Below are 24835 nucleotides of genomic sequence, written 5' to 3'. Positions count from 1 at the left end.
CACAGGCTTGGCGTGGTTCTATATGTCTTTTCATTCATTCATTCAGCAAACTTTCATTGATCATGCACTCTGCAAAGCACCAGTGCAAAAGCTGGAACATACATTCCTGCCAGTCAGTCGAATATTCTTTCGTAGGAGTCTCTGACCCAGTTAGGCTGCTGTATGGGGAATCTTAGGGAAATTACATCATCAATTTGAGCCCCCACTTTTTTTCTTATCCTAAAAACTGAGTCTGAGAATCTCTGCCCTGCCTTTCTCTGGCATTATAGTGAGGGAAAAAAAAATGAAAAAAAAATGTTTATAAAACTGCTCTGAAAACCATAAAGCCCCATACAAATGCAAAGGACCACTATCGAACAATCTGACATTCATTTCAGGGAAAACAGGAAAGTTTCTCTCTCTCTCTCTCTTTTTTCTTTTTTTTTTTTTAAGGAAGGAACTTCTATTATCAACTGGCATTATCTGGGCATTTGGCAGTACGACCCACATTTATTTCCTCGTGGATGAGACCGGTTAGAAGTTTTCCTTATTGAAAATGAAATGCACTCCCCTCGGGCTGGAGTCGGAGTTGGAGATGCACTGCTTATTGAGGGTTTCAGCCAAGGCTTCCGGTCCGCAGAGGAAAACTCCTATTCTGGTACTTTGGGAAAGAAAAAGAAAAAAGACAACTTTCAGACATTGGGATGGGATCAATTACAAAGCACATAGAGAGGATTTCCTATCGATTTTAGGTCTCAGGACAGCGTCTCCTCTGCTCCTTGGCCTTCCCACAAATGACAGAGTTCAGATCACCCAGCAGGAGGGTGGCTAGGTCCTGTTTATGGGGGCAGCCGGATGTTTGAAAAGGCAGCTGACCTCTTTGAGAAAATGACATTCGGGCAGGGCGTGTGGGAACTTCTACCACAGAGAAAATGGTGGTGAGTTTGTGAGCCCGGGGCTACTTCCCTTCAGGGCTCTGATCCCAAACACGCCCGCATCTTAAAATCAGGCACAAGGGAGTTCCCGTCGTGGCTCAGTGGTAACAAACCCGACTAGGCTCCCTGAGGACATGGGCTCGATCCTTAGCCTCGCTCAGTGGACCAAGGATCCAGCATTGCCGTGAGCTGGGGTGTAGGTCTCAGGTGTGGCTCGGATCTGGCATTGCTGTGGCTGTGATGCAGGCAGGTAGCTGCAGCTTCGATTTGACCCCTAGCCTGGGAAAAGAAAAAAAAAAAAAGAAAAAAAAAATCAGGCACAAGCCTGTGTTAGGTACACCAACTCAGCCAACAGCCTGGTGTGGCTTCATCCCTCAGTGTTTGAGACTTGAAAGCCTTGGTCCTCTAGCTGCGGTACCAGACCATAGCCTCGGTGTGAGCTTTTAAAGAAGGCAGATTCTTGGTCCCAACCCTCATGTACTAAAACAGCATCTGCATTTATTGAGTTAGTTGTTTAAATTTAGTTTTTATTTTATTTTTTCTTGGCCGTGCCCATGGCAGGCAGAAGCCCCTGGGCCAGAGATCAAACCCATGCCACAGCAGAGACCTGAGCCACAGCAGCAACAACACCAGATCCTTAACCCTCTGAGCCACCAGGGAACTCCCAGCATCTGCATTTTTAAGAGAGTCCCTGAAGTGATTCATATGTTCATTAAAGTGTAAGAAGCAATGGCCTAAAGAATATATTTACAGTGTTTTCTTGGGTTTATCATGTGTTCTAGGAAGACAGCAGATCCCCTCAAAGTTTCCTGATGGCCAAACCTTTGTGAGGGCAGGAAGGACCTGGGCTATCTGGCAACTTATGACTAGGATCCAAAAGCTATAAATGAAAGTGGAGATAGTGTCTCCTTAGTAATAAATGCAAAGCATATTGAATTCATAGAAGCAGATACATGAGTGAAATTTAGGAGAGGAAGGAAAAGAACTGAATTACGGGTCTGCTTGAGAGAAGCAGGGTTCAGAAAGTGTGAGGCGGGGCCTGGGAGTCTTTGGAATGCTCTAGTCAATTTTAGGTAATTTAAAGACTCCCTCTTAAAGTCAGAGATATCTAGAACTTTCTATGGGCGCGAGTATAGTAGTCTAGGTATTTTAGTTTCCGGAATATACAAATCCAGCCATGTTTGGGAGGTGCTGCTTTCTGTAGACCATGAGCCTCAAGAACTCCTTGGTGGAGGAGCCCCTTACGTGGGGTGTTGACTCGCAATGGTCTTGAACTCGTTATCCCAGTTGGGCCGTCCGTACAAGGTCTTTTGCTTCAGGCCTGTGATCACATCTTTCTCCTCATCATGGTGCACGGCAAAGTGATTGGCCTGCAGGCAAAGACATGAATTCAGAAAAAAAAAAAAGACCTGCTATATAAACACACAGAGACACCCTTACGTATCTCACAAGCCAGGAGCCGACTACCCATTCTAACTGTCTACATTTGGGGCAAGGCACCGAGCTGGAAGCCAGAAGGTCCACAACGCTGAATAAACTGGTTCTCAAGCAATTTACAGTCCAGAAGGGGAGACCTCAAAGCAGAAATGTGGGCAATTCTATTTGTAGATCAGGATGCCATCAGTGCCAGGGAGGAGGTGCAAACATCTCTCTGAGAACAAAGGAGGGGGCGGGGGAGGAGGACACGGGAGGGTTTCAGGGTGGCAGCATCTGAAGTATGGGTAGGATTTAAATTCTCCACCTCACTGTTTTTGTCTCTGTGGTACATCTGACATTCTGTCCTCACACTAATACACTCCTGCTCCTCTGGGAGAATGGCTAAGAATTAAAACAATCATAGACTAAAATGCATTCATATTTTGGTAATGGAACGAACCATCAAACCAAGCCTAGAGCTCTTGTGTGTATGTGTGTGTGTGTGTGTGTGTGTGTCCGCGTGTATATACAGAGTCACATGTTGTTTTCTGTTACCGTTCTAGGGGGCCTCAGTTTGAACAAGTATTTTTTAATAAAAATGGTTAAGTCAATTTACTTAAAAATTAAAAATATTTTGGGGGGCATGCCCATGGTATAGGGAAATTCCCAGGCCAGGCATCAAATCCGAGCTGCAGCTGCAACCTACACCACAGCTGCAGCAACACCAGATCCTTAACCCCTGCACTGGGCTGGGGATCAAACCTGTGAATCTGTGCCTTGGCACCAGCCCGAGCTGCTGCAGAGACAATGCCAGATCCTTAACCCACTGCACCACAGTGGCAAGTCCATAGATCAGGTTTTCAATTTACTGGACAGGGGATGGATGAGGGGGATGGAGGAGATGAAGAAGGGTGGTTACCCTGGTTTAATCATCTTGTGGGGACAAAGTTTCGCAAAGCAAAAGAAGTATTTGTCAAGGCAAAGAAATTTCCCATGGGAAAAACTGCCTTTCGCTTTTGAAAATACAAAACTGCAATGTAACTTATGTATTACACATTCCCTGGGTTTCATTTTTATCGCATTTTACTGTTGTTTTTATTTATTTATTTAAAAATGTTATCGGTCTATAGTTGACTTACAATGTTGTATTAGTTTCAGATGTACAGCAAAGTGAATCAGTTATACACACACACACACACACACACACACACACACACGCATATATATATTCATTCTTTCTCAGATTCCTTTCCCACACAGGTTATTACAGAACATTGGGTAGAGTTCCCTGTGCTGTATAGTAGGTCCTTGCAGTTTATCTTTTTCTTTTCCCGCTTTTTAGGGCCACACCCGTGGCATGAGGAGGTTCCCAGGCTAGGGATCGAATCGGAGCTGTAGCCACCTGTCTACACGACAGCTCACAGCAACGCCAGATCCTTAACTCCCTGAGTGAGGCCAGGGATTGAACCCACACCCTCATGGTCACGAGGCGGATTCGTTTCCGCTGCACCACAAAGGGAACTCCAGTTTATCTATTTTATATATAGTTGTGTGTATATGTTAATTCCAAAGTCCTTATGTATCCCTCCCTGCTAGCTTTCCACTTTCTTAAGTTTCCCTTCCCGCAGTTTGATTTTGAAATCTGTGAGTCTGTGGGTATGATAATCTCTAGGTCCATCCATGTTGCTGCAAATGGTATAATTTAATTCCTTTCTATGGTGAGTAATATTCCAGTATATACGTAGAGCATCTTCTTTATCCACTCCTCTGTCGATGGACATTTAGGTGGCTTCCATGTCTTAGCTATTGCAGTCTTTTGTTTTTAAATAGCAGAAGTGGCATTGTTTTGTTTTTAAATAGCAGAAGTGGCATCTTCAAACCACTTTTTCTAGAGCAGCAATTTTCATGGTCATGGGTTCCTGGATCTACGTTTGCAACAAGACTTTCCTAAGACTTGGAGAATCTATGATAAACAATATGCCAAAACGCAAATGAGAAGAAGTCACTTGGCATAGGTCCAAGGTCCATGTGAACAATGTCTCAGGTGAGGAGCCAATGTCTGGATGGCCAGCCCGAGACAATGGCCATAAGAAGGCAGAGATGCCTGCCTCAGCTCCTCACTCAGGGGGGCAGCTTATGCTGTTTCCAGGCTAAGTCCTTAATGTTTGCTTATTTAGAAAGATGTTACCCCCTAGGAATGGCTAGCTTGTTTCCGAGTTCCTCAGTCTCATCACTTTTGACATTTGGGGCCAGAGAAGTCTTTGTTGTGGGGGGCTGTCTTGTGAGTGGTAGGATATTTTCATTGGTAAATGTCTCAGGAGGGAGAGAGTATATGAACATATACGTGTACCCATATATACACACATACATATATATGCCACACACATAGACACGCATACATAGCTACACGCCTGTATCACTCTATTAGATATCCATTGATGTGTTTACAAATGGTAATCACGAACTACTGGGAGTGGCTAAGAGGGCAGGTTCTGGATTATTTAGAACTCAGGGTCTTTGGACAAATGACGCAACCTGTTCTGGGCCTTGGCTTCCCCATCTGTAAAATGTGGATAATAATAATAATAATAGCTACTTGATCAGGTGGTTGTGAGGATTTAACTAGATAATCGGTATAAACACTAAGAATACAACTTTCACAAACGTGTGCTTAATAACTATGACTCCTTAAATGTATTATGTATATTATAAACATGCATGAACATATAAAGGAATATATATATACATATATAGAGAGAGAGTGAGAGAGCGAGAGAAAGCTAATGTTACATTTATTTTCTTCCCATAACCCTGCGGATCATCTTGTCCACCAGATTCGAGACCCCCGGTGGGGGCATTGCTCTAACAAGGTCAAAGGCATGACTTTTATGTCCTTGTAGGCTCCTTAGCTTTGATTGGTCCTACAGACCCAACTCTGAATCTGGTCTCAAGAATCTGAACACATGGGGATATCGAGTGAGAGCGAATGGGCTGCATCACCCGAATCCATCAACTCCACAACCAAGGGGAAGGTGGTCCGCCCTGGGCACCATGGGAGGGACCTGGGGTTTGGGATCGTGTCCTCACCTGTGACTCATCCCAGCCAGTGAGGTAGATGTTGTAGCTGAGGAAGCCGGCGTTGTTCCTCTCCTGCATCTGGGTCTCCAGCAGCTGCAGCAGGTCGGCAAACCACTCGAAGGCATGTGTGTCCCGGCACAGCCAGTAGAAGTAGATCTGAGAGATGGATAGACCATGCAGCCCATTATGTTTATTTTCTAAATGTATATATATGTGTGTGTGTGTGGTGTGTGTGTGCGTGTGTGTGTATTTATATATTTAGTCTTCTTAGGGCTATACCTGTGGCATATGGAGGTTCCCAGGCTAGGGGTCCAATCAGAGCTGGAGCCGCCAGCCTACACCACAGCCACAGCAACTCGGGATCCAAGCCGCATCTGTGACCCACACCACAGCTCACAGCAATGCTGGATCTCTAACCCACTGAGCGAGGCCAGGGATTGAACCCGCAACCTCATGATACTAGCCGGATTCTTATCCTACTGAGCCATGACAGGAAGTCCAATTTTTATCTTTAATTAAAGTATAGTCGGTGTATGATATGTTATAGGTGTATAATATAGGGATTTGGAATTTTAAAAGTTATATTCCATGTAACGTTATTATAAAATATTGCCTATATTCCCCATGTGATACATTATATCCCTGTAGTTGATCTATTTAATACACGGTCGTTGTGTCTCTGAACGCCCTACCCTGTCCTGCCTCTCCCCGCTGGGAGCTGCGCGTTCCTGCTCTAGATCTACACGTCAGGCAGATTATATTTAAATAAAGACCCATCCGTGCTGACATACGGATTTCTATCCCCTCTGCCGCCCACGTCTCCCTCCTTCGGAGAATGCCTAGAAACACAGGTTTCCCGAAAGCTCTGGACATGGGCCAAACGAGCCTCAGGGACCTGCTCTGGCCTTGGCACAGCAGGGCAGTAAATGACCACCTTGCTCTCCGAAGCCAGAGCTGAAGGAGGAGACATGAGCCCACCCCGTTCCCTCTGGGTCTGTTCTGTTCTTCCAGAATCCCTGGCTGCTGCTGGCCCTCCTTCCAGCAAGACCCAGGGGATCTAGAAGGGCCACGGCTGCCACAGGGCGACTTCTGCCCGCTGCTGCTGGACCTTCCTGAGCTCCGAGGGGGAAAACGTCCTTCTCCCCACACCTTCTCCACATCGAAAGGAGCAGAAGGGGAGCATGAGAAGTCAGGGGAAGCTCGAGGTACCGACGCGAGGTTGCCTCTGGAGTTATTAGTATGGCTTGAGCTTTATTAAAGACGTCCTTTATAGAAACCAAACTCACAGGTGACAAAAAAATGAAAGAACCTACCTTTTTGAGCCTCAGATTGGTGGCATTATTGCAATACTTGTACCAGACCGACTTGAGAATGGAGGCGAAGGGCGTGACCCGATCCCTGCTCCCACTAACATGACCACCTCGTAACTGAACACGTCTTCACTGGCGGTGCCGAAGGGCCCGTCCACAGCGATCCTGGAGGGAAGCGGGGAGGAGATGGTTACAGGAGTCTCTGGCTCCTCAGGGTAGGATGGGGCACACCGGATCCCCGGGGGCGTGCCATGTGTCACTTCACACTGGGACAATGTATGAGGCACTGTCTGCTGTGAAACAGCTTTCCAGTAACCAAGTCAGTGTGACTCTCAGGGTTGGAAGAAAGAATGGGAATTTGCAGCTACTTGAAAACACTTGGTGAAGCTCAGGGTTTTTTGTTTTTTTTTCTTTCTTCACATCCCCACCCCAGTTCATGCACTACACACACACCACACACACACCACACACACCCGTCTGTGTCTCTTGCCAGGGCAGCTCACACTTGAAATGCCTGCTTACATTGCACATTAAAGGGAGAATTTTCTACATCCCAATATCTTATACATTGACTATCTCCACTTTGCATTTGTCTATGCAGTGAGTTTTTCCACAAGCTTTTCTTCTGCACCTACTAAAGTGCCTGATACCACGTTAGGTATGTGGGAAAAAGCCAAGTGCGTAATACATGGCAATTCACCCTCAAATAACATACACCAATTACATTTGAAGTATACCTTTGACTGAAAGGGAATATACCCTTGGCTTAGCCCCTTACAGCTTTAAAGGGATTGGGGAACATCCATTATTAATATTTGATTCAAATATTTTATATATCACCTAAGATTTAGAAAATGGGGAACACCAACATAGCCACCTATATTTGTCAACCGTGTGTCGGCTTGATTTTGATTTTGATTTTTGGCTGCGCCCAAGGCATACAAAAGCTCCTGGGCCAGGGATCAAACCTGTGTCCCAGCAGCGACCCAAGCAGCTGTAGTGACAAGGCCAGATCCCCAACCTGCTGAGCCACCAGGGACCTCCCAACCCTGTGGGTTTGTCAGACTCAGGAGATGATACCGAGTGAGAGACGTGAGAAGCGAAGCTACGTAGTGACACTCTTCCTGAACGCATGCCCTTTGTAACGGGTGCTCCGTACTCACTTAGGTAGTTTCCAGGCATCTTGAAACTCCTGCTTATCACAGCCACAGGCTTTGAACAGTCCCTCTGTCCAGTCGCCAACAATGCGGATATGGATGCTAAAGAAGTCTTCCTCAGGGGCAGAGGTCAGGGTGAAAGGGTGCCACTCCAGCTTGGACACTGCGGGACACTTGACGAAAATGTATTGTCCCACCTCCATCCTGAATCCCTTCTTCTTCATCTGTAGCTCGATGGTTTTGAAAGGATGAGTGACCACCTACGGAACAAAACATGTCTCTGGAAATGACATTTCCCCCCAATACTTGTCTTTTCAGCGTCCATATGGATAAAAGGCTGAGCTAAGATGCGCCAACCCAGGCCCCTTCTTCAGGGCCAACACTGCAGCTCCTGTGGCAAATGTCTCTCACTGGGAAGTGCCCTTAGTTGTGGGTGACAATCCCATGGCTGACAATGAATGATGGGGGGAAACAAAGGCCCAGCCCGTCTCCTTACCTTGGGACAACTCCCAGGGCCATCCCAGCTCCGGCACTTCCTGTAGGGTCAGCCGAGGCTGCAGGTGCAACCACGTCCCCGGTCAGCCATTCCCTTCCCCCACTCCTGCCTTTCTTTTCTTTTACATGCTCATCTCCTGAGAACACGCCCCGACAAACCCTCTGCAGGCAGGTCTCTGTCTCAGAGTCTTTGCCAGGGAATCCAACCTATTGTGATTGCTTTCTCTGAGAAGTGAAGGCACTTGCTAGAAACTGGAAGAAGAGATGGTTTCCTGCTCAGCCTGCCATCTCCTCAGAAGATGACCTAGATCCTTAAGAGTTGGACAGAAGCAGGAGTTCCTAGCATCCATGAAGTTGCGGGTTCGATCCCTGGCCCCGCTCAGCAGGTTAAGGATCCGGCATTGCCATGAGCTGCAGTGTAGGTCACAGATGTGGCTCGGATCCCGCGCGGCTGGGGCTGTGGTGTAGGCCGGCAGCTGAAGCTCTGATTCGACCCCTAGCCTGGGAACCTCCATATGCCGTGGGTGTGGCCCTGAAAAGACAAAAAAAACAAAACACCAAAAACCAAAAAAAGAGTTGGGCAGGAGACCCCAATCTAAGCCTAAAATGCTGGCCTGTCCTTCCCGAGTCATATCTGGAACCTGCCTGATTCCATGCCTTGTTCCTACATTTCTCCCAACCTGGGGAAGACCCCAGCCATCTCTCCCAAAGCCAGGCCCCACCCACCCCTTGTCATCCTCATTCTCCACAGACAGGAATGCTCACAATAGCAAAAAAAAAAAAAAAAAAAGGAAACCGTCTCAATGTCCATTAACTGGTGGTGACCTGATACATCATGTTTTAAAAGACAGAACACAACAAAATGCTTTCATTCTAATACGGAAAGCGATACACCGTCTCTGATGATTCCTGAGATCCTAGGAGGACTTTATAAGTACAACTGAGGACCCATGAAGGGACATCAACGCAAAGAAAGAAAATCCCTAGAAATGAAAGAGCAGCTTCCTAATATTGAGCTCCTGCTGGGCTCTTCCTTTCCTGAGAGGGGGAGTAAGGAATGGGGTCTACTTTTAATAAAAATGACCTAACAGTTCCAAAGCTTGTGATGTATTTTTTTAAATTAATGTATTTTTATTACTTTTAAGGATTTTTATTTTTTCCATGATAGCTGGTTTATAGTGCTGTCAATTTCTACTGTACTGCAAAGTGACCCAGTCACACACACACACACACACACACACAGACATTCTTTGTCTCACCTTATCCTCCATCCTGTGCCATCACAAGTGACTAGATATAGTTCCCTGGGCTGTCCAGCAGGATCTCATTGCTTCTCCACCCCAAATGCAATAGTTTGCATCGACTCACCCCAAGCTCCCAGTCCCTCCCCCTCCCTCCCCCTTGGCAACCATTAGTCTGTTCTCCAAGTGCATGAGTTTCTTTTCAAAACTTGTGATTTCAATATAACTTATACGACAAGGCTATAAGAAACAGCCGTTCATGCCTGAAATGAGGCGTTGCAAAATTCATTTTGAAAACAGAAAATAAAAGTTTTTGGAAATGAAAACTATGTCGATCTTGCTGCAGTTTTGTGTGGTGAAAATGGCTTTTTACCATGCCGCGATTTTGTTACCACAGGCAAAAATGCGATAGAAGGGAATAAAATGCTCTAGCGGCAGTGCTGTCCCTGGAACACTCCTGGGTGGTACCTTGGTTCTTATGGGTGTTTACATGAGAAGAAAATGAATATCAATTTTCTTATAGGAAAACAAGTTTGCCTTAGAAATATGCTTAAGAAATAGACCTGTCTGGTTAGTTAGTGCTGGAAATATACGTGTCTGGTTAGTTAGTTCTGGACTAGTAAGGGAAATTTTGTGGTGGCTCTTTTTGCTGATCTGTGGGCTTTTTCGCACAGTACAGTGTAAATATCATAAAAGGAGAACTGTCGTGGTTTCCTAAATTTCAAGATTCCCAACGCCAGCTGGACTAACTTACTATGAGATCAAGAAAGAAGAGCTAGGGGGGTCCATAAGGAGAATTTATGTGTTTTGCAAAAACAACCCGTGGAAAGTTTTGGTCAATGTTTTTTTGAACTGAATTGAATGGAATTCAATTTTATTTGATAAAAATAGTCTTGTCAGGTGTTTCCTGAAACTACAACAAGGCGATTCCATTTCGATTTATTTCGTTAGATATGTATTTATTTAGTGATAAGAAGCAGCATAGATGTGAGAGGGAAAAATCACTATATATTTTAAATTAGTAGACTCAATTCTTTTTTTTTTTTTTTTTTTTTTTGGTCTTTTTCTAGGGCCGCACCCGCAGCATATGGAGGTTCTCAGGCCAGAGGTTGAATCGGAGCTGTAGCTGCTGGCCACAGCCACAGCGACAGCGACAGCAACGCCAGATCTGAGCCACATCTGTGACCTACACCCCAGCTCATGGCAACACCGGATCCTTAACCCACCAAGCAAGGCCAGGAATTGAACCCCCAACCTCATGGTTCCGTTTCCGCTGAGCCACGATAGGAACTCCAAGTAGACTCAATTCTAAATGCAGTTTAGTTATTAGCTTGCTTGAAACTTCGGGTACATTAGCTCTGACATTCTGTGATTACACACAAAGCACAGCAAAGGCGACAAAGAGAACCTGGGAAACCATCTCCATCAACCTGCCCTTGGTTTCCCGGTTTTTTTCTTTTTCTTTTTTGCCTGCACCCATGGCATATGGAAGTTCCTGGGCCAGGGATGAAACCCAGGCCACAGCCGTGACCTGGGTCACAGCAATGACAATGCCAGATCCTTAGCCTACTAGGCCACCAGGGCACTCCTTAGTCCCCTGGTTCTTTTGGCATCTAAATATTTTAAAGCTGAATGCATGCCCTTTGGAACTCACTTCTTTTGCCTCTCCACTCTTAAGTAATCACATCATCACGCTATGCCCCTCCCCTCTGCACACACACACACACACACACACACACACACACACATGCAATTACACAAAACACTTGGGTTCACTTTTCAACAGAAAAAGTTAACTTCTAGTTTCCCCAATTAAAAGGCCCAACCATTAGAATATCAAGCTACGTACCTGGAAACAAACCATAGGTCATCTCTCTGCCCTAAGATTAATCAAAAGAAACCGAGTAAAAGAGAACTCTGACAATGATATAGAGAACTTGCGAAGACTTGTCCATGATATGGTCAGATAGTATTAGCAATTCCTAAACCAGCCAATACCTTGGTAATGACCACCTTCTGCTGAGATCGCCAAAACCGCACCAGCCTCTCACACAGATACAGGAACATGGGACCCACGATCCATTTCCAAGTCTGTAATCAGAAGCAAGGATGTGTTAAGGGTGGTAGTGAGTCAACGATTCATGGGAACAAAACACTTTAGAAGTCAAGTTAACCGTTGTTGGTTGGTTTGAATATGTTGGAGTACATTAGCAAATTTCTTCTATAAAGGAATGCATGAGAATATCTAAAGTGAAAACAAATTTTGGAGCCAGTAAAAATGAACATTCTCCTTGGCCACATTGGGGAACTGTATCTCCAGTATGAAACTTTCCCAAGAGGAACTGCCCACGAGAATGGGATTTCCTTCTATTGTTGCAACAGGAGTTGCAATAACCCTATAGCAGAGTAAGGTTGGTTTCGGAATTATCATTTCTCTAAAGGAGAGCATTTCAACAACATCATAGTTTTAATGCAACGGTGCCATTCCTTTCACTCAGTCACGTAGTCAAAGCTCAATTTTTTGCAAGCTGAGAAATTTCATGCAAGAATGTAGCTGTTTCTCTAATATCCTGGCAAGTTCGAGGAGCCACGCAATGCACTTGCTGCACAGGGACAGAGCCAGAGATTTTCAGATCTCTCTAGAGTCCCCTCCTGTCAGAATCTGCAGTGTTTCCAAACACTGGAATTACCCTGTGGCATTACCGCTATGCAATAACATTTGGACCAAATAGTCAGTTGGGTTCCTAGTTGAATATGTGAAGGAGCAAAGAATTGTAGAAGGCAATAGCCTCTAAAATATGACATTCCAGAATGGATTCCAAGAAGGGAAAAAAAAATCACAGAGTCTCACATATGATCTTTCAATTACTTTTTTGTTGGCTGCACCCAAGGCATACAAAAGTTCCATGGCCAGGGATTGAACCCATACTACAGCAGCAACTGGAGCCACAGCAGTGACAATACTGACTCCTTAACCTGCTGCACAACCAGGGAACTCCTCTATTACCTTTTTAAGAAACTCGTTGGACGTTGAGAGCACCCAATATCCCTATCTCAAGCCAAAGTTGAAGAATATCTGCCCAGGAGTTCCTTGAGACTCAGCGGGTTAAGGATCTGGTGTTGTCACTGTAGTGGCTCAGATCGTTGCTGTGGTGTGGGTTCAATCCTGGCCTGGGAGGTTTTATAGACCCCCCCCCCAAAAAAAAGATATCTGCCCAGAAGTCATAGATGCTTTGCTACTGGCCTTCATTTTCACGGGCCAGGTTTTTAAAAGAGTCTAGCATATCCATCTATTTCCTGGGTGCCACCCATCGAAGGGAGCCAGGTTTCGGACACTGCCTCTGATATGTCCAGAAACCCAGGAGCTCCCCTGAGGTAGGGCCTATGAAGGCAGTAGCACTGTGACTGCAGCTGTCTGCAAGGAACTGTGCCTTCCTCACTCATAAGAGGACCTGCAATACAGTTCCTTTGACTCCTTCTTCGGGGTGTCTGCAGGTAGCGGGGCAGTTCACGCATGTGTCTGGCTGCTTTCATTAGTGAGCAAGGATGCTTCAAGATGCTAAGTACCCAGACAGTGTGCTGTTTCTAGAGGAAAAGTACTTCTATATTGGGAGGGTAGGAAAAAAAGGGAAGGAGAAAACGAGCTGGGACATTTGCTTTATAGTAGACTGTGTTGAAGGGGAAAAGAAGAATCCTGTTCAGAAGCCCCGAACAAATGGTGATTTGTGCTTAGCTTTACACCACTGGCTAGCATGACCACCGACAAAGTCTATCTTTGCCAATGGAAAAGAGATGCTGAGAAGAAACGCAACGGAGCTCTTCAGAGCTCTCGACGAAAGGTAAATATTTCAGCATCGTTTCCCTCGGTCATCCTTGCCACACTCCGGCTCTGCCATGCAGAAGCCAGAGTGTGGCATGAACTTGGCTCTCCAGCCTCCTTTATGCCTCGTCGACAGGACCGCTGACACCTAGCGGCAACCTCACATGCCACCTCACAAATGTCCTTCCTGGCTCTGAAAGCTGAATAGAAAGTCTGACTTCCTGGTATCTGAAGAGGCTCGCTGGCTCCTTGTAAAGCATTACCTGAGCTTTGCAAGCTCTCCAGCTCAGCTCAGGCTGGAGTCCCTCAGAAAATCATTAACTGGCATCCCTGTGGTCCTCGCATCCAGAAGCGAAGAGATGGAACGTCTCAACCCCAAAGCATTGGAAAAAAACCCCAAAACAATACTTCTCCAAGTTTCCATCAGGATGTTCATAACAGACTAATGTAAAGCTTACTTTTCCAGAAGCAATTCTATGCAATAAGCAGAGCAGAAAAACACTGGATACCCAGAACATCCTGCGTTCCTGCATTCATAATAGACACCTCTGCAACATCTGTATGTATTTCTTAGACGCAGTTGGAAGATGATTGGTAACGAAGCTATAGCAGCAACAATGCATCGTACATACCATAGGAGGGTTCCCTGCGAACTCCGGGATCGGGCAGTCCTTTATTTTTCCCCATTGTGAGATGTTTTGAGCACATGCCTTTGGATCGTGGACCAACAAACTCTTTGGGGTCTGCCTACGTACAATTCGCCTGAGGAAGAAATAGAAGTTCAGACTATTTAGAAACAAGAGATTAAGTGCTTAGGTTTTTGAGCTTCTGGACATATTTTTAGTGTTCTAATATAGGTCCCGTACTTTTCACTTAAAACTAATGTACACCCAAAGTTGAAAGAACATTGTAAATCAGTTATAATACATTTCTTTTTAAAAAAGAAAAAAAGTAATATATTATTGCAGTTCCTATTGTGGCTCAGCAGGTTAAGGACCCGACATTGTCTCTATGAGGTTGCAGGTTTGATCCCCGGCCCTGCTCAGTGGGTTGAGGATCCGGTGTTGCCGTGGGCTGCAGCGTAGGTCACAGATGCAACTTGGATCTAGCGTGGCTGTGCTGTGGTGGGGGCGGCAGCTGCAGCTCGGATTTGACCCCTAGCCTGGGAACCTCCTTATGCCGCGGGTGTGGCTGTAAAAAGAAAAAAAAAAAAAAAAGGACTATCTTATTGCCCCCTCCGAATTGATTAGAGCAGGTAAAGAAAATGCATGATCTTCAGCAACAGAAAACAAAAATGTACAGTGGCACAAAGGACATTTATGTGTCCCATTACACAGGGTAAGTGTTGGAGCATCAATACATGTTTTCTTTAAAGGGAACGTTTGTGCTTCTGTTTCAAGTATTACTTTCATTTATAAGCAAATAAACAAAAACAGAAAAACTGCAAATCTAATAGACTGCTGGGCCCATACAGTGTCTTCATGCAACTTAGAACAAAATGCCCGCTGTTTGAGGACAGTCCTACAGGCAAAGAGCTTGCCCAGCAGAGTGTGGGCCAGTTTCACTCCCCTTGGCCAAGCAACCTTGACTAGTACACAACATATATGGTTGACTAGTATCCAACCATACACAGTACCCTGAGGCTTAGCCCAAATCCTTTATCTGTTCTTCGAAATTGTCTACATTAACCCAAAAGGTTGAGATCCACTTGAGATGACTTTGACTTTGTGGAGATTATGCCATTCTCATAGACACCAACACTCACGGTGTGTCCCTTGCAGTGCTCAGAGCCCCTTCGCTTCAATTCAATAAAAATTAATTGAGCTGCCACTAAAACATAAGACCGTGCAGATTGAGGGGAAAACAGTGACCCAGGAAAACGCCGTATTGCAGAGAGGCAGCTGTGCTGCTGACCATAGACCAGGCCCTCTTTTAAAATAGAAATTCCTGCATCTAGAAAAAAAAAAGAAAAGAAAGAAAGAAAGAAAAGAAAAGAAAAAAAGACCACGCAGATTGAGTGGGAACAGAAGGAGGGAGGCACAGAGATGAGAGAGTCACGTCCCTGATCTCAAGGAACATAACTGGCAAAGTCTTTAGAATATATAAGAAGAGACACAGAAGGCCCTTTGTAGAAGTTTGTTTGGGGGAACCTAAAATTCATTGTGCCGATTGGTATGTTCCGAGACTGTTTAATTCAAGGCCATTAATCATCACTTTCTCCCCCTAGGTCGTGGGGAAGAGAATTTTCATGGATCGAGTTGCCTGTGGGGAAAGGCACTGTGCACGAATCAGCTCAGTGAATTCTCATAAGGAGCCTGCAGTGTGAGTATTCGTGCTCTCAATTTACATATGAGGACACTGAGGCTTAGAGAGACTGGGTAACTAGAAGCAGAATGATTTGGCAAAAACGATTCTGGATGCAAAAGCCAACAGCCTTGCTTCACATCCCAAGTCGACCTCTTGCCAATTTGGTGGCCTTGGGCAAGTTATTTAACTTTTTTGGAGCCTTACTTTCTTCAGCTATAGATGAGGTCTAAGTACCTCCTTAAAAGTTTATTTTAGCAATCAATTGGCATGATGTATATAAACCGCCAGATTCAAAGTAATGGTTCAACAAATGATAACTATTAAAGTTCTTCCCCCCACCCCCCCACCCCGGCTTAGGGCTGCACTTGCAGCAACTGTTTAAGTTCTCACTGCTCAGGTTGAAATGGGGAATAAGTGATTTAAAAAAAAAAATCAGATTTTCTCCTTCTCTTCTCAATGCCAGGACCAGAAGTCAAAAAAACTTGGGTTTTAATCCCAGTTCAGCTGCTCCCTAGCCATCAGGCTAGAGCGATCAGCCAACCAATGTAAGCAGCAGGTTCTCCTCAGATGGAGAACAGGGTACATCTATCTCCACTGCCTGCTCCAGAGGAAAAGACACTCATCTAGGAAACTATACAAATGTAAATAGGTGGAATTACTAAGCTAGAGAGGGGAAGAGATTCCATTTTTTTTGAAAATTAAAGTCGAGTTGTAAAGTACAATGTTGTGCCAATCCACAATAGTTAAGACAGGGAAACAACCTAAATATCCATCAATAGATGAATGCACTAAGAAGATGTGGTACATAGACACAGTGGAATACTACTCAGCCATAAAAAAGAATGAAATAATGTCATTTGCAGCAACATGGACGCAACTAGAGATGATCATACTAAGTGAAGTAAGAGAAAGAGAAAGACAAACACCACATATTTTTTTCCCTCTAGGATCCTCCCAAACCGTTGGATGATGACCAAGTGCCATTGAAAGACACTCAAATGCCTTCAGAGAGTTAAGACAGGCTTTGTTGACACAGACTTTTCTGCACTTAGAAAGAGAGGACTGGGGCTCTGGGTCAGCAAGTTGATCAAGAATGCCCAGGGGGACTTGCCACAGGCTGCCTCTCCCCACCCTTCCCCTTTTTGCAGTTAGGTCTTGGCCACCTGCAGGCAGACTTGACTCAGAGCAGAGTCACTGAACCCTGAACACCTACTTCCTCCACCCTTAGTTATTTGGGGCCCCATACCCACCGGGGAACTTCCCAGGCCTGCTTTAGCCTGTACGTGGGAGAATCAGCTCGTGTGAAACAGTAGAAAAAGGAAGCCTGGTATTAAAGGGGAGGCCCAATAAGGCAAACTCCCTCAACCACACATCCAGGCACCGTGCGTCTCTATGACAGCATGTATCAGAGCTTGCCTTAGCCCCTCTGGGCTCCAATCCCAGCCAAGTCACCGATGCATGGGTGGTTTGGCTACGTACTCGACCTTTTTTCAGTCTGTTTCCTTGTCAACAATTTCCCCTAAGAGATGGGGGTCATAGGAGCATCTCTATCTTTTGGAGCTTAAAAGAAACTTTTCAGGTCTGTAACAAATGCTCAGCAGAAGCCAGCTCTTCCTTTTAGGATATTAGGATGCTGAAAGGCAATAAACCTGCATCTCTCTTTCTAGCATTCCCCACAGTGCCCGAGCTCGGCTCTCATACACAGGAGGCAATCAATGAATGGGTGGCTTGAATCAAAACTCACTGAACGACAGTTAACCCTTCCCCCCAGCTGATCATTAACTCTCTGGTTTGGGAGTTTGTCTCATTTACTAGGGATTAAGCCACAGGAAACATCGCTGCAGACAACAGAGGCCCTACCAGCACTCTCCGCATGTTTTATATATTCTTGCAAAGCTCTTCAATACTTCGCTGTATTTTTTAAGCTGGCTACAAACGACGGCACTATGTGAATAGCAGCTATCAGTCGGGTACCAGAAAATAAAGTGGTGCTGAGTGGTTTCTAGCCAAGTACCTTCTCTTTTCCCCTCCCATGCCCTCAGCAGACAGGCCGAGCATGCCAAGACAAGGAGGTCCCTGGGCCTCGAACAGAGCATCACCCCTGGAAACTGAGGGACACAAAGCACTTGGCCTTGGAGTTTAAATACTCACTCGGCTCCATGGATGGCAAGGCCAATGAAGAAGATCACAAAGAGATGGTGTGTGTACCAGAACACCTCGAAGTAAGACCTCCGGATGGTCTTGGTGGAGGAGGTGATAATTAATATGAGACACAGCGTGATGACGACGCCTGTGATGCCTGCCAGCCGAGTCACAGCCACGTACAGGCCTCCTTCAGGATTCTGTGAAATACACACGCGCACACACACACACATTATTTGTAGGCTCTTAAATGCAGGACCACCTATTTATAAAGTTGCCGGTGTCCAGGGCAATAGGTATGTTCCCTCCCCCTTTAGATCATCCCAACCACCCCCCGACAGAGTGACACAGACGTGGGATAGATATTTCTAAATTTAAAAAAGTCTTACGTGACTGAGGCATCCTAGGCAATGTCAGCTGATGCACAGAGAGAGCTCCAAGCGAGGATCAAATAAAGAAATGTGTCAACTCTAGATCCTAAAAGGGTCTGAGGCTCTTTCTCCGTGGATTTGGAAAATGCCACAGTGCTTAGTTTGTAAATGTATTCGGGGCATGCTAACATCTTTTTAAAAATTTGTTTTCATTAAAGTGGGGTTGGTTGATTTATAATGTGCCAGTTTCTGCTGTATAGCAAAGGGACCCAGGTTTATACAGGTATATATATTTAATTTTTCTCATATTATCTTCCATCATGTTCCATCACAAGAGACTGAATATAGTTCCCTGTGCTATACAGCAGGGCCTTGCTGTCTACCCATCCTAAATGTAATAGTTTGCATCTACTAACCCAAACTCCCAGTCCATTCCACTCCCTCCCCTTCCCCAAGGGCAAGCTAACATTTTAAGCTGAGTTCTTCCAGAGCAGAAGCTGCCATGAGGTGTCATGGGTAAGTGATTTAGAAAGAATGCACTCCAGAAGCAACTGGTAAGGGAGTGGTTAATAGGACAGGAAAGAGGAAGAAGTCAAGTCCCAGGATGATCTCAGGCCAAATCTTCAGCCTGATGCTTCAAGGGAACTGTGGAGAGTAAATTACATCCCAAGAATGGATCCTTGCCGTTTGCAGCAACATGGATGGAACCAGAGACTTTCACACTAAGTGAAGTAAGTCAGAGAGAGAAAGACAAACACCCTCTGATATCACTTCTACGTGGAATCTAATATACGGCACAAATGAACCTCTCTACAGAAAAGAAACAAACTCATGGACATAGAGAACAGACTTGTGCTTGCCGAGGTGGAGAGGGAGGGAGTGGGATGGTCTGGGGGTTTGGGGTTCGTAGATGCTAACGATTGCCTTTGGGGTGGATAAGCACTGAGATCCTGCTGCAGAGCACAGGGAACTATGTCTAGTCACTTGTGATGGAACGTGATGGAGGATAAGGTGAGACAAAGAAGGTATGTGTATGTGTGACTGGGTCACTCTGCTGTACAAGAGAAATTGACAGAACACTGTAAATCAACTATAATAAAAAAAAAAAAAAAAAAAAAGAGCTGATCTTGACTCAAGGCGAGGAAGCTGGGCTTTTGCGGCCAGCACCCATCAGTTATTGGTTAAGAGCTGCTGGGGAGGAGTTCCCGTCGTGGCGCAGTGGTTAATGAATCTGACTAGGAACCATGAGGTTCGATCCCTGCCTTGCTCCGTGGGTTAAGGAGCTGGCGTTGCCGTGAGCTGTGGTGTAGGCGCAGATGCGGCTCGGATCCCGCGTTGCTCTGGCTCTGGAGTAGGCCAGGGCTACAGCTCCATTAACCCCTAGCTGGGAACCTCCACATGCCGCGGGAGCGGCCCTAGAAAAGGCAAAAAGACAAAAAACAAACAAACAAAAAACAGCAAAAGAATTTCTATTTTGTTTGATGCTGCCTAATTCTGTCCCTAAATAGACCAGGCAAAAAAAAAAAAAAATTTTTTATGACCTTCCCACGGCCTATGCAGTTCCTGGGCCAGGGATCAGATTCAGCTGCAGTGTAACTTAGCCATAGCTGCAGCAACACCAGATCTTTAACCCATTGCGCCGGGTCAGGGATGGAACCCTTGTCCTGACATTGCAGAGACTCCACCCATCCCATTATGCCACAGTGGGAACTCACAGGCAAATATTTTATATCTGCCTGAGAATAATTATTTCTGCAAAATTAAAGGACTTTTCTTATAATCTCTTCTAAACAGACACGGAAATGTGTTTGGAATTTGGGGTATAGTGATGTGATTCGGTGATGCTTGCAAGCCCTTGGGCACATGAAGATAATTTAGAGCTTCTCCCTCTGAGTGTGGAAAGCTTCAGCAACTGCTGGAAGGGAAGAAGCTCTTCCCTGGGGAAACGCCACATGGTTGCTCCTGGAGCAATGAGCAGACCTAGGCCACCCTCGTGTCACAGGCAAGAAAGAGGAAAGCAGCACTGACAGGTGTTGGCTGGGGATAGGTCTGCACTAACAACTCAGTTGCGGGGGCTGGGGGGGGGATGTCCCTATTTCACTTAAATAATTTCATGGAACACCAACCTCAGACAAGGTCATTCTGTGACTGGGATGGAGTGAGACACAATCAAGACCACTCCGAAATCTCGTCTGAGTCAAAACAAAAACATGTGTGCCCGCCGCTTCCTGACCGATGACAGATTGAGCCATTCTTCCGCCTCGTAGAAAAAACTCATTCAGATACACAAGGCTGGAACGATCTCCAATTCCGGACCATACCTGATCCAGAGCAAATGCTTGCTTCCTGAAACCCCTCCCAAATCCTCGAACTCAAGTCTCACAACAAGCCTTTCTCGGCGCCCTCCTGGAATGCCCCAGATTTCCGCTGGGCGTGAGGTCTCTTTGCTGTACTAAGTAATAAACCCAACTTGGTTTGATCAGACTCTGTTCCTGGCTTTCTTTGACTGTTGGCCATCGTCAGCGTAAGGCCCGGGTCCTCCAGGCCCCACGTATACACAGTTTACAGGAGAGTTTAAAAAACTAGAAAGCATTTCGTGACCCTCCACGTATGGGATCCGGAGTGTGGGAGATTTATGCTCTGTGCCCACAGAACCTACAGACCCGTCCCTCTGAGAGTCAACTTTTGCATGGTTATTGCTCTGACCGAGGAGAAGTCTTCAGTCATTGAACTCGAATCCTCAGTTTTAAGGGCCTAGAAAACATCCGCATCAGGAAAGGAGAGGCTTACCTTGATTCTCTGTCGAACGAAATTGAGGTAGGTTTCATTAGGCTTATCTCCTATGTCAGAGAGTGCTATTGAGTACGGGTCAGAATTGTTGACTCGGGCGTTCACACACCATTCCACATTAAACAGATGGGCAATGGTGTGAATCGCTAAAGAGGGCAGAGAAGAGAAACAAAGAGGGTGAAAGGTGCGCACAATTTAATGTTTTAATTTCCTGGCTACAGCCCCTGACTCCGTGATGAGTTACACAGAGACATAAGAATGGCCCAGGACTCGGATAAATAGGAACTGAATCTTCAGGATCCCAGAGGCAAGGCAGTTCTCCTGGGTGAGCTACTGTCTAGTGGTGTGATCCGAGGTGAATCACTTAACCTCATTGGTCTTGATTTCCTCATTGGTAAAACGAAGGTGTGGAACTACAGGATTCCAAAGACCTGGAGGTCCCGTCGTGGCGCAGTGGTTGACGAATCCGACCAGGAACCGTGAGGTGCAGGTTCGATCCCTGCCCTCGCTCAGTGGGTTAAGGATCCAGCATTGCCGTGAGCTGTGGTGTAGGTTGCAGACGCGGCTCGGATCCCGCGTGGCTGTGGCTGTGGCGTAGGCCGATGGCTACAGCTCCGATTCGACCCCTAGCCTGGGAACCTCCCTATGCTGTGGGAGCGGCCCTAGAAAAGGCAAAAAGACAAATAAATAAATAAATAAATAAAATAAAGACCTAACCAAGTTCTAAAGATTCTACAAAATAACCTTGGTCCCTGAGGATATTTAGATATGCTCGTTTCTCTGTCTCCCACTGATATATCTGTGCTCAAACAAGGAGATTCTCAAATAATGTATTCCTTTGGCTGGCCTACTCACCTGGCTCTGGCATTATTGCAGAGAGACATGGCAAAAAAATTATTTTTTGCCTGTACCCATGGCATGTGGAAGTTCCAAGGTCAGGGATGGAACCCATACCACAGTAGCAAACTAACACCAGCTCCTTAACCCACTGAGCCATAAGGGAACTCCTTGTGGAGAACACCAGATCCTTAACCCACTGAGCCACAAGGGAACTCCAGAGATGACAAGATTTTATTGAACAGGTGCAAATCATGGGCTTAAAAGAATGAAGCTCTTCTTAAAAATTGTGTTCTTTGTTTAACAAGAAGCCATGTAGGACTTAATAGACGCCAAGCACTGTTAAAAGTGTTTTATAATTACTTAATCCTTACATTGATCCAATGATATAAGTACTATTATTATGATCTCATCTTACAGACGAGGAACCTGGGGCATCTTTTGCTTCGAAATCTTATCTAAGGTCGCCAGGCTAGGAAGGAGCAGAGTTCAGAATCAGATCCAAGCAGATGGGCACACAAATCTGTGCTCTATGCTTGTACACTACATTGCTTTCTAACAAGAGTTATCATACATTTCCCCCTTTTTTTTTTTTTTTGGCTTTTTAGGGCCGCACCTGCAGCATATGGACGTTCCCAGGCTAGGGGTCGATTCAGAGCCACAGCTGCCGGCCTACACCACAGCCGCAGCAACGTGGGATCAGAGCCGCTTCTGCGACCTACACTGCAGCTCATGGCAATGTCGGATCCTTAACCCGCTGAGCGGGGCCAGGGATTGAACCCGCAACCTCATGGATACTAGTAGTTGGGTTCGTGTCCACTGAGCCACAACAGGAACTCCCTCATGTGTTTCACTTTTGAAGCATTTCGTTTGCCACAGCTCAGAAAACCTCCATGATCTACTAGTAAGAGCTGAGAAACCCAGCTGCATGCCTGTCATCTAAGCTAATTTTACTCAGGTTAGGGGCAAACTCCTTTAGGTGTAGTAAAAGTCTTTTCTGTTCATCACTGGGCATGCATGCATGCCTATTGTCTTGACACAGCAATTATGTATTTATTTTTCTTTTTTTGGCCACCCTGCAGCATAGGGAGTTCCTGGGCCAGGGCTCAGATCCCAGCTGCAATTGTGACCCAAGCTGCAGCTGCGGCAGCGCTGGATCCTCAACCCACCATGCCGGCTGGGAATTGAACCTGCAACCCAGCCTCCCAAGATGCCACTGATCCTGTTGTGCCACAGCGGGCACTCCACATCAATTATTTATCAAGTGAATTAGTGGAATTTGGGTAAGGGTCCCATGTTACACCAACGCCACCACCTTAATAATTATAATAATAACACAAAATATATAATACCTATAAATACATGAATACTATTATATGCATATAATTATGTGTGTATATATAAATACATATGTATTTATGTATATATGACCTATAATAAGAAAGAAAGTGTTATGGTGATAAGGCTGTCTTAAGAGATTCTCAGCTTGTAGGCTATGTCCCTTGTAGGGCTACTGCAAGAAATCCATGAATCTACATGTTCAATAAAATATTTTTAAAAAATGAATGAATAAAAGCTATTATATGTGGACTAACAAACAATTTTGATATTAAAAAGGGTGGAAAAGGGTGAACACACTGGAGTTTTATCAGAAGCGCCCAAGGAAGAAAGGGTTTAAGACTTGAATGAATACTTCCTGACATGGGGCTGGCATATTTTTTAACAGAGGTCATTCAAAAAATACAACGTATCCAATTACCCCCTAGTAAATCTACCTGTTAAAGGCTCATCTCTTATTTAATTTAATTTATGGTTGTTAGTTTTAACGGCCACACCGGCAGCATAGGTAAGTGCCCAGGCTAGGGGTCGAGTCAAAGCGGCAGCCGCTGGCCTGCACCAGAGCCACAGCAACACCAGATCCGAGCTGTGTCTGTGACCTACACCACAGCTCAGGGCAACGCCAGGTCCTTAGCCCACTGAGGGAGGCCAGGGATCGAACCCACGTTCTCATGGACATTAGTTGGTTTCTTAACCTGCTGAGCCACAACGGGAACCCCTGATCTCTTCTTTTGCAAAGTATCTAATAATATAGAGGGAACACTCTGGTTCCAAGTTTTCTTTGCAATCTCAAATATCTTAATGAACTTACTAGTGTGAAGTGCAATCATCCACGCCACCATTTTATGAAAGGTGAGGTTCCTGTCCAGCTGTCTTCGAATTCTTGTTGAGCAGCACTTTGATTAGAGGGAAAAGAAGGAAAGCATAATTGTCAACAAAAAGGTTTTCTCTGCGCTGGGCATTAGACATATACTGTCTCATTTAATTCTTACAACCACCCTAAAAACGCGTCATTCTACCCATTCGATAGATGAGAAAACTGAGGCTCAAGTAGATGTAATCATCTTCCCAAGGTGGAACAGCTAATAAGTGGCATGGCTGGTTTAACCAATGTTTGCTTGTTTGTTTGTTTACGGATGTACGTATGTATTTATTTATCTTTTTAGGGCCGCAACCGCAGCATATGGTGGTTCCCAGGCTAGGGGTCGAATCGGAGCTACAGCTGCCGGCCTACACCACAGCCACAGCAACGCCAGATCCGAGCCGCATCTGCGACCTACACCATGGCTCAGGGCAACTCCGGATCCTTAACCCACTGAGTGAGGCCAGGGATTGAACCTGAGTCCTCATGGATCCTGGTTAGATTCGTTTCTGCTGAGCCCCGACGGGAACTCCTTAACCAAAGTTTTAGGTTCTCTTATCAGTGACACGAAAAGCTTCTCATGGAATCCTAGTCATCTTCTTCTATACATATTCAGTTTAAAGGTAGGGGTGTTAAATATTTGGCTTCCCAAAAATGTTCTGGTTTTACGGAAAAATAGAATCGCATGGAAAACTGTGCTTTCTCCACTACGTCTGGGTTAGTTCCACTTAGGGAGGGCAGACTGTTTGGATCAGGA

General features: G+C 45.5%; 1 protein-coding gene across 1 annotated transcript; it reads right to left on the bottom strand.

Annotated features, from left to right (window-relative positions):
* Positions 417 to 24107, bottom strand: GP91-PHOX (NADPH oxidase heavy chain subunit). Its single transcript, NM_214043.2, is given in 11 exon segments — positions 417 to 640; positions 2160 to 2284; positions 5418 to 5564; positions 6722 to 6798; positions 6801 to 6883; positions 7882 to 8135; positions 11610 to 11702; positions 14064 to 14193; positions 17890 to 18080; positions 21042 to 21187; positions 24028 to 24107. Coding segments are annotated over 11 exon segments (1404 nt in total). The 5' UTR covers positions 24059 to 24107; the 3' UTR covers positions 417 to 513.

Source organism: Sus scrofa, chromosome X, assembly GCF_000003025.6.
Source record: "Sus scrofa isolate TJ Tabasco breed Duroc chromosome X, Sscrofa11.1, whole genome shotgun sequence".
NCBI classification, from domain to species: domain Eukaryota; kingdom Metazoa; phylum Chordata; class Mammalia; order Artiodactyla; family Suidae; genus Sus; species Sus scrofa.
Note: the sequence above shows the minus strand (reverse complement) of the source record. Positions and strands in the feature narration are given on the sequence as shown.